Below are 16,206 nucleotides of genomic sequence, written 5' to 3'. Positions count from 1 at the left end.
CCCTCCCCATGGTGACAGACCACAGGATGATGGGTATGTCCATGCCCTGTCCCACAGTGTCATCCCAGGGGAACGGCTGTGCCCTGATCCATGGTGACAACTCAGGAAGTAAGAGGGATACTGATGTCGTGCCACACGGTGGCAGCCCAGATGGACAGGGACACAAGTGCCCTACCCATGGTGACAGCCGGGTGCACAGGGACACCCTACCCACGGGGGCAGCCTGGGTGGACAGGGAGACCCTACCCATGGTGACACCCCGGGTGAATGAGGACACCAGTGCCCTACCCACGGTTGCAGCCCCGGCGCCCCTCGTGCCCCACGTTGCCCTGGCCCTGCCCCCTCCACACAGACCACGCCCCCTCCGGCCCGGGCCCGGCCCTCTCCCCGCCCCCGCCCCTAGTCCCTCGCGGCCCCGCCCCCTGGCGGCCGCGCCGGCGCCGTGCTCTCCCCCGGCCGTCCCCGCCCGCCCGCCGGAGCCGCAGCGGCAGGGCCGGGGCCGGGCCGGGCCGGGGCCGGGGCCGGGGCCGTGGCCGTGGCCGTGGCGAGGGCAGGGCCTGGCGCGGGGCCGGGCAGCGCGGCTGCATGAGGTTGATGCTGCTGTGCTGCACCTGGAGGGACGAGCCTATGGGAGAGGACGAAGGTGCGTGACCCCCCCCGGGCCCCCCGCCTGACTCAGCGCTTCCGCGCCGCCACTGGGGCCTCGCGACCCCCCCGCCTGGCTCACCCGCACCCCCAGCCAGCCTGCAGCCCCCACGCATCCCTCCCGCACCCCCATATCTCCTCCCGCACCCCTGCAGCCTCCTCTGCACCCCCCATCCAGCTTGCATCCCCGCCACATCCCCCCCACGCTCCCCAGCCAAACAGCACCCCCCCCGCAACCCGCAAACCACCCCCTGCACCCCTCTTCCAGCCCACATCACCCTCTGCAGCCCCCACGGCACCCCACTTCCATCCTGTGTCCCCCACATCTACCGTGTGCATCCCCAAATCCCTCTGTGCACCCCCCATCCAGCCTGTATCCTTCCTGCACCCTTACATCACCCCTGAACCCCCCTTCCAGCATGCACTCTCTCTGCGCCCCTAGATCTGCTGCATCCCCTGTCCAGCCTGCATCCCCACCCCTCTGTACCCCAAACCCCCTTCTAGCCTGCATCCCTGCATGCACTCCACAAACACCCTGCATCCTCCCCTGCACTCACACATCCCTCTTTGCACCCTGCAAACCCTGTACACCTCCTTCCCTGCACCCTGATATCCCCCTGCACCCCCTGTCCCTCCTGCCTCTTTCTCTGCACCCCCACATCCCTACTGTGCCTCCCATCCACTCTGCACCCCTCATCCCTCCCCGCACCCCCACTAAACTTGCACACCTGCAGCCCCTCTACATCACTCGCCTCCCCCCTGCACCCCTTTACCCCCTCTGCGCGCCCCTGCACCCCTTCCCATCCTGCAGCCCCCCCCATCCAGCACCCATCCTATACCTCTCTGTATCCTTGCACTGCTCAGTACCCCATCTATGCTGCATCCTGCAGCACCTTCTGTGTCTCTGCACCCTGCTGGGTCCCCCTGCATCCCCCAGCACCCATCCTGCATCTCTCTTGAGTACCCCCATGCCCCCTGTATCCCCCAGAACCCATCCTGCACCCCTCTGGGTCCCCCCTACATCCCCCTGCACCCCTCTGTGTCCCCCTATGCCCTCTGCATTCTCCAGCACCTGTCCTGCACCTCTCTGGGTACCCCTGCATCCCCCAGCACACATCTTGCACCCCACTGTGTGTCCTTACAACCTCTGCATCCCCTCCTGCACCCTTCTGAGTCCTGCCATGCCCCCTGCGTCCCCCAGCACCTATCCTGCACCCCTGTGGGTTCCCCTACATCCCCTGCATCCCACAGCACCTGTCCTGCAACCGCTGCACCCTCTTATACCCTCTGCATCCCCCAGCACCCATCCTGCACGCCACAGGGTCCCCCCATGCACTTTTGTGTCCCACTACATCCCTCCTTTACAATCCTTCCATCCTGTCCCCTCCACCTCCCCCCACACCCACCCTGCACCCCCTAATCTCACCTGCACTCTCTGCACCCGTCCTGCACCCCTGTGTCCCTTGCTGCACCCATCCTTCACTCCTTCCTCATCCCCCCTGCACCCTTTTCCCCCATCCTGCACCCTTGCATCCCCCCTACCTTCCCTGCACCAATCCTGTAGCCCTGTATCCCTCCCTGCCCCCATCCTGCACCTCATTATAACTCCCACACCCATCCTGCACCTCAGCCTGTGTCCCCCATTCCGCCGCTCCTGAACACCCAGCCTCAAGCACCGGGCACCCCTCCATCCCTGACACCTCCATGCACCCCAAACATCTGTTCTGCACTCAGCACCTTACTGTGTTGTCGTCCCTCCGTCACCCTTGTGCCCCCTGGCCTGCCTGTGCCCTGTGCTGGCTGAACCCAGCGCCTCTGTGGGACACCCCTGGGACCCCAACGCTACCCCCTGCACCCCAGGCTCCCTGTGTCCCCCCACCACCATGAGCACCCAGCACCCCCAGTGACAGGGGCACCCAGGGTCAGGGCAGTGCCTCTGGGGGCAGGGGCTCTCTGGAGGTGGCTTGGCGCTGAGCCCCTGTCCCCAGCCCTGGGGACATCGGTGCCACGACCTTGTCCCCATTATGGGATGGCTGGGGGCTGTGGGTGGAATTTTTCACCCCAGACAGAGGGACATAACTCAGGGGCATGTGCCTGGGTACTGCTGCAGGTGGGTGGGGACAGCTGGCAGAGTGACAGCCCTGTCCCCCTTTTGTGTGTCGTCGTCCGTGTCCCATCCCCCCCCCCCCCCCCTCTATCCAGGGACCGACCTGCCAGTGTGTTCGAGCTGCGGGCAGGGCATCTACGACGGGCAGTACCTGCAGGCGCTGAACGCCAACTGGCACGCCGACTGCTTCAGGTAGGAGCCTGGGGACAGCGGGATGCTCCGTGGGGACAACAGGATGGGGACAGTGGGACCCCCAGCTCTGGCCATGGCAGGGGCACGTGTGAGGCTGTCACTCACACCTGGATGCTTGCCGGGGCAGCGGGGGTGGGCAGCGCCCACCAGGTGATGCTGAGCCTGACAGAGGGCTCTGCTGCCAGCACCCAGCGGCCGCCTTGCGCTGTCCCTTCCTGCTGGGTAACGGGTGACAGGGTGTGAGGCTGATGTCACCTGGCCCCCTCCCGCCCCGTTTCCTCTTTCTCTGCACCCTCCCGGCAGTTCGAGTGGTGGGAGCCCTGAGCAGGAGGAGAAAGGTCCTGGGTCGAGGGGTGCAAGGGGTGACCGGGGCCTGGTGGGGTCCCTGTGGGGCTGGGAGGGTGCTGAGCACGGCAGGGCACCGGGGTGGCCTCCCCGTCCCACGGAGGATGCTGGCAGCTGTGCTGAGGAAGAACTGCGTCCTGCGCGCTGGAGCCAAGTGAGTGGGAGCGGGTCGGGCTGGACTCTGCACCCCCAGGGACCCCGGGGGGGCTCCGCCTGCCCCCCCCCAGCCCCCCGCTTGCCCCGTCTGTGTGTCTCCCCCCTTCGCCCCACTCGGCTCCCCCCTCCCTCGGCCCCAGCGGAACCGCTGCGAAGCCTCCTCCTGCCCCCCCCCCCCCTCAGCTTGCAGCCGTGGGGGGGGGAGCGCGTGGAAGGGAGCGCGTGGAAGGGAGCGCGGGCCTCAGCCCAGGCACGCGGGGTGGGGGGGGTGGAGGGTGTAGGGGCGCCGTGGGGGGGAGGGGGTTAAGGGGCGGGGCGGCGCAGCCGCCCCCCATTGGCCGCTGCCCCCCCCTCCCCCAGCCCTGCGTAGGCTTTGGGTAGGCTTTGGGCTGCGCAGGCGGTGGTGGAGTCCTCGCGCGGTGACGTCATGGGGTGGGGAAATTCCGCGCCGTGACGTCACGCCTGGTTGGTATTCCACTTGCGTTAGGCGCCGGTGACTGCGGCAGTCGCCGTGCAGCTTCTTATAGCCCCCCCAGCCCCCCACCCGGGAACTTCCCACTAGCACCCCCCTGCACCCCTGCAGCACCCTTCATATGTATCCCCCTGCACCCCCCTACAGGAAATCCCCTGTAGCACCCCCCTGCAACCCCCCTGCATAATCTGATGCAGCACCCCATCACACAGCACCCCTGCACCTGCCTGTGCACCCCCAGAATCCACAGCACCCTCTGCGCCCCTGGGGCACCCTCCTATTGTACACTCTGTGCACCCCCCTGCACCCCCATCCCCTGCGCCCTCCTCCCCGGGGCCAGAGCAGAACCCTGCACTGTAGGTGTGTCCCCCTGCACCCTGTTTGCAGCAGACAGGGTGTTGCATCCCCAAGGCTGGCATGCCCATGGCCAGAGTGGCACGTCCCTTTGTGTGTCTGTGACCAGGGTGGCACATCCATCCCTGCATCTGTGACCAAGTTGGCATGTCCCTCTGTGCCAGGGTGGTGTGTTCGTGACCAGGCTGACATGTCCCTTCATGTGTCCATGACCAGGCTGGCATGTCCCTCTGTCCATGACCAGGCTGGCACATCTGTGACCAGGGTGGCACAGCCCTCTGTGTGTCTGTGATCCATGATGGCCTGTCTGTGAGCCAGCCGGCATGTCCCTCTGTCTGTGAGCAGGCTGGCACATCCCTCACTATGTCCATGACCAGGCTGGCACATCCATGCAGGGTGGGCACCACCCTCCCCATGCCTGTCTCTGTCCCTCCCCCCACCATGTCCCCACATGTCCTCACACTGCCAGCCTGCACAGGCACCCCTGGAGCCACCCACTGCCGCCCTGGGGACAGTGACACACAGATGCAGTGGCCCTACAGCAGGGTAGGAAACAGGGGAAGCAGCTTGCCCAGAGCGCCATGGGGCAGACTGGCACTGGCTGCCCCCCAGGGTGACAATGGGGACAGGGTGATGATGGGGACATGGTAGCAAGAGAGTCCCCATCCTCTGCCACAGGTGCTGTGAGTGCGGGACCTCCCTGTCCCACCAGTACTATGAGAAGGATGGGCGCCTGTACTGCAAGAAGGATTACTGGGTGCGCTTTGGGGAGCTCTGCCATGGCTGCTCGGAGCAGATCACCAAGGGGCTCGTCATGGTGAGCACTGGGGGGGCCTGGGCGGGACATGGAGCCCTGACCCATGGCTGCACTCCCTGGAGAGTGGGTGAGATGGGGAGGGGGTGCAGACCCCCAGCGTGGCTTGGGCTCTGGCAGTGGCAGGGGTGTCCTCTGCATTTTAGGGGCACCCTGGGAGGGGCATGCACCCATGCCGGGGCTGGGGATGCTCAGGGTGGTGGGGAGATGTCCCTCCAGCTGTCCTCAGCCTAGCGGCACAGCTGTCCCTACCACTTCACAGCTCAGCCTGCCCTTCCCTTGGCCTTGGTGCATCCATGGGTGCTCACAACACCATCTGAGCCCTGGCACCTGTGCTCAGTGCCCTGGCCATCTGGGCTCCCATGGCTGATGGCATCTGTCCGCAGGTGGCCGGGGAGCAGAAGTACCACCCCGAGTGCTTCAGCTGCCTCAACTGCCACACATTCATCGGGGATGGGGACACCTATGCGCTGGTGGAGCGCTCCAAGCTCTACTGGTATGTCCTAGCCTGGGTGAGTGGCTGGGGGGTACACGTCCTCTGGCAGCCCCCCAACCACCCGCCTCCTCTTGGCCCCGCAGCGGGCACTGCTATTACCAGATGGTGGTGACACCCGTCATTGAGCAGATCCTGCCGGATTCGCCAGCTTCCCGCATCCCGCACACTGTCACGCTCGTCTCCATCCCCGCCTGCTCCGATGGCAAACGTGGCTTCTCAGTCTCCATTGACCAGGGCTGTGGCACCGAGCACTCCCGCACCGTCCGCGTCCGAGAGTGCGTCTGTGTCCCCTCTGCCACCGTCCCCTCCCCGGGGCTGGGGGCATCCCACATCCCTTCTGCTGGTGGGATGCACCCCACAGACTTTTTGGGGTGGGAGGGTGAGGGATGAGGCTGATGTGTCCCACTCAGCCAGGGATGGCCAGTGCTGGCATGTCCCTGGCCATCAGGGTGGCTTGGAGGGTGACATCTGGCATTGTGATCACTTGGGGTGATGACAGCCTCACCTGGGGTGAGGCTGGCGTTGCCTCATCTGCCAGGGTGGGTTCTGGGAACCAGGCAGGCATGTCCCCGAATGCTTGGGATGGCTTGTGGGTACTGTGCCAGCATGTCCCCATCCAGGAGCAGCTCATGGGAAACATGTTTGTGTGTCCCCACCTGCTAGGGGTGACCCATGGGCAACATGCCTGCATGTCCCCAACTAGCAAGGATGACTCGCAGGTACCGTGACTGTGTGTCCCCATCCTGGAGGGGTGACTCACAGTTACCATGACAGCATGTCCCCAAGAAGTAAGGGTGGCTTGTGGGCAGTGTCTGTGTCCCCAGCCAACACGGGTGGCTTGCCTGCCTGTTCCCAACTAGCAGGGGTGACCTGCGGGCAGCTTGTTTCCATGTCCCCATCTGGTAGGGGTGACCCGTGGGCAGCTCGCCTGCACATCCCCATCTTGCTGGGGTGACTTGTGGGTACCGTGGCGGCATGTTGCCATCTCATAGAGGTGACTCACAGGGGACATGACAGCCTTTCCCCATTGGCTGGGGGTGGAGCGTGGGCTGTGTCCCAGCACATCCCCACCTCTGAGGGTGTTGTGGCTGGGGGGGCTGACCCCCGCTGCCTGCTGGCCCTGCAGGGTGGATCCAGACTGCATCAGCCCTGACATGAAGAACTCCATCCACGTTGGCGATCGCATCCTGGAGATCAACGGCACCCCCATTGGCCATGTTCCCCTGGATGAGGTATACTCCCCCAGGTCACCCCAAACCAACACCTTCCCCGAGTTGCCCCCTAAACCATCCACCATCCCCACCATCATTTTCTGCCCCCAGATTGACCTGCTGATCCAGGAGACCAGCCGCCTGCTCCAGCTGACCATCGAGCATGACCCCCACGAGCCCCTTGCCTGCGAGTCAGGGCTTGCCTGCAGCCCCCTGCCTGCCCCGTGCAGCCCCCTGTGCTCCCCTGCCCCCCCACCCTGTGGGGAGCCTGGTGCCATGCGCCAGAGGACTGTCACGTAAGGCCACCAGCTTGCCCACCTCTTCCATTGGAATACCTCCTTGGAGTTGACCCTCTGTCTGTCCGTCAATCCTGCAGGAGGAGCTGCAGCACGGACAAGTCTCCGGGCTCTGGCTCAGTGGGCTCACCCGCGTCCCAGCGCAAGGACATCGGTCGCTCTGAGTCGTTGCGCATTGTCTCCCGTGCCCATCACATCTTTCGCCCTTCTGACCTCATCCACGGCGAGGTGCTGGGCAAGGGCTGCTTTGGCCAGGCCATCAAGGTGGGGCTGGGTGACCACCAAGTGTCACGGGCATGAGGGTCTCAACTCCCAGGGGTGGGGGTATCATCTCTCCTGGGCTGTCCCGAAGGGTGGGGATGGTATCTGGGAGCTGGTGATTCAGCCCCTGCCCTCCCTGCCAGGTGACACACCGGGAGACAGGTGAGGTGATGGTCATGAAGGAGCTGATTCGCTTTGATGAGGAGACACAGAGGACCTTCCTCAAAGAGGTGAATATCCTTGTCTTTAATACCCCTGGCTTGGAGGGGGACATGAGGGATGGGGCTGTCCGATCCTGTCCCCCACCATGATATGGGATGCTGGGCATGACACCTGGACTGGGGATGGCCAGCCACCACAGGATGCAGGCAGCCCCTGCCTGTTTAATGGAGAAGACATGAGCAGTGGGTCGTCCGGGTGGGTGCTGAGTGTGTGGGGGTGTCACAGGCACGGGGGGGTCCTGCAGGTGAAGGTGATGCGCTGCCTGGAGCACCCCAATGTGCTGAAGTTCATCGGGGTGTTGTACAAGGAGAAGAGGCTCAACTTCATCACGGAGTACATCAAAGGGGGCACCTTGAGGGGCCTCATCAAGAGCATGGTGAGCTCTGGGGGGCAGGTCAGGACCCCCCAACCCCACAGGCCTGGTGGGGCTGGGGGACCCCTCTCCTCTGCTCTGACAAATCCCTCCTCCTGCCCCCAGGACAGCCACTACCCCTGGAGCCAGCGGGTCAGCTTTGCCAAGGACATTGCTGCTGGCATGGTGGGTGCCACCCAGGGCTGGCTGGGCGGGATGAGTGCTGGTGGGTTGGGGACCACCAGCTAGGGGTGCCCCCCTTTTCTCAGCCTATCCTTCCCCCAGGCCTACCTCCACTCCATGAACATCATCCACCGTGACCTCAACTCTCACAACTGCCTCGTGCGGGAGGTGAGTTCTCTCACCTTGATGGTGTCCTCCCCCAGCCCAGCTGGGGGTCTCAGCCCCCTACATGGCTCTGCCCACCATTCCTCTCTACCCACCCAGAACAAGAGCGTGGTGGTGGCTGATTTTGGGCTGGCACGGCTGATGGTGGATGAGAAGAACCAGCCTGAACATCTCAAGAACCTGAAGAAACCGGACCGCAAGAAGCGGTACACGGTGGTGGGGAACCCGTACTGGATGGCCCCTGAGATGATCAATGGTGAGCCTGGCCGTGATGCTGTGAGTGGGGATGTGGCCAGCTAGGGCTTTGTCCCCAGGCAGAGGATGCTTGGTGGGGCAGGGACAGGCTGTGCAGCATGGCTTGACCCATCTCTCCTGGCAGGGAGGAGCTATGATGAGAAGGTGGACATCTTCTCCTTCGGTATCGTCCTGTGCGAGGCAAGTACCACCGGGATTGGGGTCTCCCTGTGGGGTTGGGGTCCTCACTGAGGTTGGGGTCTGCCCGGGGGGCTGAGCCCACTCCTCCCTCCCACTCTCCTCCAGATCATTGGCCGGGTGAGTGCTGACCCCGACTACCTGCCCCGTACCACTGACTTCGGCCTCAACGTCAGGGGCTTCCTGGACCGCTACTGCCCCCCTGCCTGCCCCCCCCAGCTTCTTCCCCATCGCTGTCTGCTGCTGTGACCTGGACCCTGAGAAGCGGTGAGTGGTTGGGACCCCCCACTCTGGGGGATCACTGGGGCTGGTGGCACAGGGAGGACGGGGCCAGTGCAGTGGAGCTGCCACGTGTCCCCCCTCTTCTTGCTCAGGCCATCCTTCAGCAAGCTGGAGCAGTGGCTGGAAACCCTCCGCATGCACCTGGAGATCCACCTGCCGCTGAGCTCCCAGCTGGAGCAGCTGGACCGAGCTTTCAGGGAGATGCACCGGCAGGGCGAGGGCGGGTTGCCTGCGCCCCCACACCTGCACACCCTCTGAAGCCACAGGAGAAGGAGCTGCACCCACCGCAAGCATCTCCTCCGGCTGCCACCACCCCAGGGGCTGGATCCCTGGGGCTCTCCAGATGAGCCCCCCACTCAGTCTCCTCTGCACGGGCTGCTCATGCTGCTGCCCGCACCGTCCCAGGGAGCTGGCTCTCCCCGGGGCTGCACGGCCCCTATGCATCCCCCCCACGGAGTAGCGGTTGCCCCCAGGACAAGCCCGGCTGGCCACACGGTGGGGACCTTCCCCGTGTGTGTGTCACCTCCCCTGGCTTGCTTTGCTTTTGCACGCCTGGGGGCTGTGTGGCCACTGCACCCGCAAAAGCCTGCGGGCTCCCCCGTACAGAGCCGCAGCCTCGCGGCGGTGCCTTGGCTTTCCATGAACTTGCACTGCGACACAGGAGGGACTGCCCGGTTCCTTTGGTCGGGGGTGGGGTGGGGTACACAGCCCCTGGCCCCTTGAGGGAGCATGGGTCATGGGGCAGCCTCACAGCAATGCCCTCGTCCTCGGCCAGACCCTCTCATGCTACTTCTACTGGCACCCTGGGCTCAGGGGGCTGCCAGCACCCCTGGCCGAGTGAGGGGTTCATGGTGGGGACACACACTCTTGTGTGGGGACAGGCATGTAGTGGTCCCCCCCCCACTGCCCCCATGTCCCTGCTGCCCATGCTAATCCGTGACCACGCATCCCTGAGAGCAGCACCAAGTGGTACAGAGGGGTGCGGGGATGCAGCTCGTCTTGGTCCCCTTGGCCTGGGGTGGTTGTGGGGGGTTGCGCCGCACGGTGCTTTTCATGCTCTTTATTCAGGTTCATTTTTCTGTAAGATATTTAAAGAGAAGAGTTTGTATTATTTTTTCATACAACGTAGCGTTTGCCATTTGTCACTGCCTCGGTTCTGCTTTCCCGAAGGGATGAAACTGTGAAGCCTCTCCGTGCACTTTTGCCCGGGAAGTCCAAGGAGATGTCCTCTCTGGAGGCGGGAAGGGAGCTCAAACTGTGATGTACCCTGAGCCGTGAGTCAATAAATCCTTCCCCGCTCGCTGCCCGGCCTGCTTGGGAATTGCTCGCCTCCCCCGGGGGGCTGGAAGCTCTTGGGGAAACTGAGGCATGAGGTCCCTGTGCTCAGGGTGGTGTGGTGGTACTGGGCTTGGTGGCATCTCCCAGGCACCCTATGGTGGCAGCACTCTTGTGTTCCCCCCAACCCATCATGGGTGTCCTCCCTGGCCCTGAGGCTGATGCTGTTCCTGCCTGTGCCACCTGGCCAGGACCTCAAAGCCCTGGGCCCCCTCCACAGGCAGACGTGCCCACTGTCACCCCATGCGATGGCAAGAGCCCATGGTGGTGACAGGCAGGTTACGGAGCTGTGTGACTGTGGGCGCCATGGAGCAGCTTTGCCTTTGATGTAAAACAAGCCCCAAGGGACAGTGAGGTAGCCTGTGCCCATGGCCATCCCATGCTGTCCCTGTGTCCTTGTCACCTTCCTAAACAGAATTAAGGTCCCCAAGGTGGAGGATCTCCATCCTTGGGTGGGGTGGTTGAGCTTTGGCTAGAGAAAACCGAGACCCAAAGGAGCTCATGGGGGAGTGACAGGGAAGGGACTGGGGGATGTGCCCAAGGATGCTACAGCTGGGCAAGGAGGGGAGGCGGCAGCACAGCCCCAAGGTCCCAGGATCCAGGCTGGATCCCCCCTTCCCATCAGGAAAACCTCATGGTTTATTGCTCAGGCAATGCTCAGCCTCAACATGGGAGGGCCCAGGGAGGGGTGTTGGGGAGGTGACAGTGGCTCTGTCCCCCCTGGGGTGATTCCTTGTCTAACTGCCTGTCCCATGTTATCTTGGGTGAAGGGATGGGCAAGCACTGCCAGCATCATGGTGACATCACAGTGCCCTTGGTGACATCGTGCCGCACGGTTTCTTTGCTCCGGGAGCAGGACACCATTGCTCCCCAGGAATATCAGGACTATGGGGGACCCACTGCAGCTGTCACACCTGGGAGACACCATGGTCCCCAATTCCCTGCCACCACAGGAGACCAGGACCCTGGGGGACCCCCAGCCCTGCAGTGAGAGCTCCCCATCCCCATGGGACCCCCAGGCCACCCCCAGCCTCTTGCCCAGCTGGATGGAGCTGCAGAGTGAGCTGTGCCTGGTGTGGTTGGTGCCATTGGACTCCTTGCTGGTGACCCTGCAGAGGATCCTCAGCACCAGGCAGAGGGAGAGTGAAGCAAGAGCCAGCAGCCAGTCATGGCAAGGCCAAAGCGGTGGCTGCTCGGTTGCCCCCATGACCAGCAACTCATCCCAGACTGAGTCACCAGCCAGGAGCTGCCCCTTGGCAGGCAGGGAGATGACCCTGACACAGCCCTGGTGGCCCCATGCCACAGCTGTCATCTACCCAAAGCCACCCCCCAGAGATGTGCCACACACCATGCCCAAATCCAGCCACCGGTGTGTGCGGCACCCGGTTCCCCCCCAGCCCCCTGCCCAGTTGGTGGCAGCCTGGCAGGGCTCCTTGCCCCTGCAGCCCCCCCCCAGCCTGGCCCGAGGCTGGTGTGAGGGGCTCAGCCCCTCTGCTCCTCGCAGCTGGCTGTTCCCCCCCCAGCCATCACCTCCCAGGAGGGACAAGGGCACCCAGACCAAGCTGCAGACCACCGAGAGCTGCCTCTGTGCCCCCTGTCCCCTGCGGGGTCCTGCTCTGTCCCCACCCAAGGTGGTCCCCAGGGACATCCCTAGCAGGGCTGTGCCTAAGCTCGACCACAGCTCAGGATGGTGGCTCTTGCTGCATGCAGGGAGCTGGGCATCCCCACATCCCACATCCCTGCTGACAGGCCAGCAGCCGAGTGTCACTGAGGTGGTGGCCAAAAGCTCTGGTGGCTCTGGCAAGGACATGGCCAAGTCGGTGCTGCTTGGTACAGCCTCCCCCACTGACCTGCATGAGGCCCAGACCGAGACCTCTGTCTCTGGCCCCAGTGATGGGGAGGATCTATCGGCCACGGTGTTTATCACCTTTATGGGTAAGTCTGGTGGACCAGCTGGGAGGAGGAGTGTGATTTCTCCCAGCATCTCAGCAGGGTGGGCACCAGTGCTGTGAGGACCCTCCCCAGGGGACAGCAGCTGTTTGTGGTGGGTGATGGGCAGCAGGGTCCTCATGAGGCTTGAGGAGATATGCCAAGAGAAGAGGTGCTGGAGTCTGATCAGGCCACCCAGCTCCACAGGGATGTCCAGAGCTGGAGAAGGGCTGCTGGGACCCCACCAGGGTGCTCAGCTCCATAGAGACATGGGGAGCTGAAGGGGTCATTGGCGTCCAGCCAGGGTGTACAGATCCATAGGAATGTGGGGACAGTTCCCCATCTTCAACAGCAGGAAGGCTCACCCACACTGGAGGATTTTCTGGCAGCGAACAGGTGGTGGCAGTGGGGACCACGGGAGCCCTTTCCACCAGTGTTCCTGTGGACCTGCCCATTTCTGCTTTGAGCTGGAGGCTGGACTAGCGGTGTCCTGAGCTCTGTCCTGTCCTACACTCCTGTGATCCACCATCCTATGCCTGGTGCCTGTTTCTGCAGGGGCTTGGTCACGGTTGGCACTGCCCACAGAGCCACTCTTTGTCCCCTGGGCACAGCATCCACCCTTCCAGCTCAGGACTGAGGACTTTGCACAGTCCAGAAGTAGCCTGAGCCCTCCCTCCATGATGTGGGCAGAGAACAGTCACTGTCACAGTCCCATGTCCCCTGCAGCAGCCTGGGCTGGGGCACCTCCTTGGGTCATAGATAACACCTGGGTCACTGGAACCTGGTGACTCCATGGGGCAAATTCAGACCCCAGAAAGTCCTGTGGGGCACCAAAGCCAATGCTGGTTCACTACCTGCCTGCCTCAGTTTCCCCTCTTGCCAGTGCATGGGCTGGGGGTGCAGGATGTGAGGATGGGAAGAAGGGGCCAGTTGCTCCAGTTCCCTGTCCCCCCCCTAGACAAGGCTGATGAGTGGCATGCCATCTTCCGGTCCCTGAATGATGAGGCTCACCCTGGGCACAGCCAGGCAGGAAAATCCCATGGGCCACGTGTTGCCACCTCGCTTGCTGGTGGTTTTTGTAGGGTCTACGTAAACGTGGCATTTTAAAATGCAGCATAGGGGATACGATGCTCTTGCGCTTCCCTGCAGCATCACTGCTTTCCCTGATCACCTGCCTGTCTCTGCCCCTCTCTGCCGACTGGGGACATGTGGGTTCCATCCCTGACCTGGCTAGTGGTTCTGTGGGAGACAGAGGGACCTGGAGGTGGGAGGTGATTGGAACAGCCAGGGCTTAGCAAGGGGCCCTGTGAAACCTCAGCTGCTTCTAATGAGAAAACTTGTTTCTCTTCCATCCTGCTGCTCTCCACTGGCCCTGGTACAAACCCCTTCCTGGTGTGGCTCCAGGGGAGGAGGTAAGTGGTGGGCTGGGGCTGCAGGGTGGGAGCTCAGGGTGACACCGGAGCACTCCTAATTCTTCAGCGCCACCATGTCCCCAGTCCTGGCACTGGAGATCGGCAGCACTGGTTGCTGATTTCTTTTGAAAGGGGGTTGTGGGGGCTGGTAACATGTGATGAGTTGTGGGAAGACTCAGCTGGGGGGGACGATGACAGGCAGGAGGCCTGTGTGGCTGGGGCTTGGGGTGGGACAACCTGGCTTGTGGCTTTGAATGGCTATGACTTTCTGCCCCTGCTGCTGTGCCACTGTCCCACGGAGCTCACCCCATACCTGAGCCCTCTGAGGGGCAGGCACCAGCCAGACATAGGGAAGCATGGCCCCCTTCCTGGCCCCCCTCCCAGCCCCACTACCCTGACAGGGGACCAGCACTGCCTGCAGAGACAGTGCAAGGGTGGAGAGCCTCTGGTGCATGGATCTGGGGGCCTGGGAGACCCTGGTGCATCGGTTTAGGGGGTTGGGAGACTCTGGTGAGTGGGTTTAGGATTTGGGGAACCCCAGCACATGGGTTTGGGGGCTATTTGCTGCCCTGCAGGGATCAAGCATGGGGAGTGACCCAGGCACGGGCAGCCCTTACAGGCTCAGATCAAGGGAAAGAAGACAAAAGGCAGGAGTCAAACCCCAGGTTTTTGGGGTCTACCCTGAGTACAGACCCTCAGCCCACCTCGACCCTGTGCTTGGGATGGCTGGAGGAGGTCTTGGGGCGGGGGGCACTGTGGGGTGCACAATGCAGTTCATCCTCTTCCATGCTGCAAAAAATGAGTTCATCCCCAGCTTGGAGGCTGTTTGGCTGCTTCAGAGGCTGCAAAGCACAGCCTCCCTGCCCAGCTGTTGCCTCTGCCGGTCTTTCAGGGTGTCTTTTGGGATGGACCCTTCGGGGCTTTGTCCCCTAGAACACTTTATTTGGGGCAGCAGTGAGGTGCTCCTCTCCGCCTGGCATTCTTTGGCCCAGCCACTGCGCTGGGAAGGCCCCAGAACTGGACCTGTTGCAACAGAAAGAGCTAAAAATAGCAGTTCTCACGGCAGAGGCAGAAAAGCATTCGAACATGCGGCCTCTGAACCTGCCAGAAGCTGAGGACAGGGATGAGCCCCCCAGCTCTGTCCCGTGCCCAGCAGACACCCTGTGGCCTGTATGACCCCAAAGGGTCAAAACAGGGGGGCTTGATGCTGGGGCAACGCCGGGTGCAGGCTGGGGGGAGCAGGCAGCCCCTGTGGGTGCAGGCAGTGAGGAGGCAAGGGGTTAACCTCCCCACGCCTGCCGGATGCAGCATCCTGGGCTGGGCTCTTTCCATCTTGTTTTGGTTTGGAGGAATAAAAGCTTTGGCAGCAGCGTAGCCGCTTCCCAAAATAACGCAGCCTCCCATGGTAATTATAGAGCTCTGGTCCCTAGTAGTGGGCTCGCGATGGCTTCCCAGCCCTGCCGAGCCGGGACCTGATAAAGCTTCTTCCAGAGGGAGACCAGGGCGCCTCAGGGACCTCTCAAGCTGCGCCAGCCTCCCTCCGCGTCACCATCGCTCCTTTTGCATCACCCGCCCCCCTCCCCCCCCCCCCCCTCAAGAAAAATGCAACCCCTTGCATATCCCCCCCCCCCCCCCCCCCCCCTTCCCACTCTGCAGCTGATCCCTTCAGCTTTTAATGCTCTAGTTAAAGCCTGGGCTGTAGCTCTCCAGCCTCTCTGAGCACCAGGCTTCTGGAGCGAGTCACGGCAAGCCAGCGGCTGTCCCAGGCAGTGCCAGTCGCCGTGGCTGAGAATGCCCAGCTCATCACAGCAGTGCTCAGCCAGCCTTTCCACCCCCTGCAGGGCTCAACGCTGCTCCTTGAAGGGCAGGGAGAGATGCGGCTGAGCTCCTGGAGCACTCGAGCCTGTAATCCCCAGTAATCTCGGAGGAAAGCACTCGCTTCAGGGATTAGAGATGCAAACAGCCACCCTCACCTACCTGCCCCTTGCCCTGTGGTGCTGCCTGCAGCCCCCTGGCCGACCGCGGGTGAGGAAGGGCTGCCAGGAGAGCGGGCTCACTGCCCAGCCGCCCCAGATGGATGGGCTCCAGGCAGTCGCTGGGGCTCCCCAAGGCCATGTTGAGCCTTCATTGGTTATTTATGGGAATAAAGGGAATGCGAAGCCATCTGGTCGAAGCCTGGCCCTGTAACACACTGTGGTGGGGGGGTGGGGTGGGGAACAAGGCTCTGGGCAGTGACAAGGTTGGGGACAAAGCTGAGGTGGTCCCTGTGGAGCTACCCAACCTCAGCAGGAGTCTGTGTGCAGGGCTGGATCCAGCTTTTCCTGCTGAGACCACTGGATTTTTATTGTGGGTAGGGAAACTGAGGCAGGGAGAAGCTGCCCATGAGAGGGATGTGCTGGGGAAGCATGTGGCCTTGCCATCCCCTTCACCCCTTACATGGGATGCATTTACGGGGGACAAGGACAGGCTTTGGGGGGGTAGCTGGACTGGGAGGCTGAAATTTGGGGATGGTTGAGCCTCTGGAGCTGCTCACTGCAGGGAATGG

General features: G+C 63.1%; 2 protein-coding genes across 2 annotated transcripts; both read left to right on the top strand.

Moving 5' to 3' along the window:
* The first annotated feature begins 430 nt into the window (after window positions 1-430).
* Window positions 431-10,288, top strand: LIMK1 (LIM domain kinase 1). The gene is given in 17 exon segments (XM_055796882.1): window positions 431-643; window positions 2,848-2,944; window positions 4,950-5,088; window positions 5,472-5,581; window positions 5,665-5,856; window positions 6,708-6,813; window positions 6,904-7,088; window positions 7,169-7,352; window positions 7,493-7,579; window positions 7,816-7,947; window positions 8,050-8,109; window positions 8,209-8,274; window positions 8,371-8,527; window positions 8,651-8,706; window positions 8,812-8,913; window positions 8,915-8,970; window positions 9,078-10,288. Coding segments are annotated over 17 exon segments (1,953 nt in total). The 5' UTR covers window positions 431-585; the 3' UTR covers window positions 9,244-10,288.
* A 121-nt stretch (window positions 10,289-10,409) lies between these two features.
* Window positions 10,410-15,817, top strand: LOC129783886 (uncharacterized). Its single transcript, XM_055796887.1, has 2 exons — window positions 10,410-13,661; window positions 15,503-15,817. The coding sequence occupies exon 1, from the start codon at window positions 11,208-11,210 to the stop codon at window positions 12,330-12,332; it is 1,125 nt and encodes a 374-aa protein (XP_055652862.1). The 5' UTR covers window positions 10,410-11,207; the 3' UTR covers window positions 12,333-13,661; window positions 15,503-15,817.
* Window positions 15,818-16,206: the final 389 nt, after the last annotated feature.

Source organism: Falco peregrinus, chromosome 2 (assembly GCF_023634155.1).
Source record: "Falco peregrinus isolate bFalPer1 chromosome 2, bFalPer1.pri, whole genome shotgun sequence".
Classification (NCBI taxonomy): domain Eukaryota; kingdom Metazoa; phylum Chordata; class Aves; order Falconiformes; family Falconidae; genus Falco; species Falco peregrinus.
The sequence above is the reverse complement of the archived record's forward strand: the minus strand, read 5'-3'. Positions and strand labels throughout refer to the sequence as shown.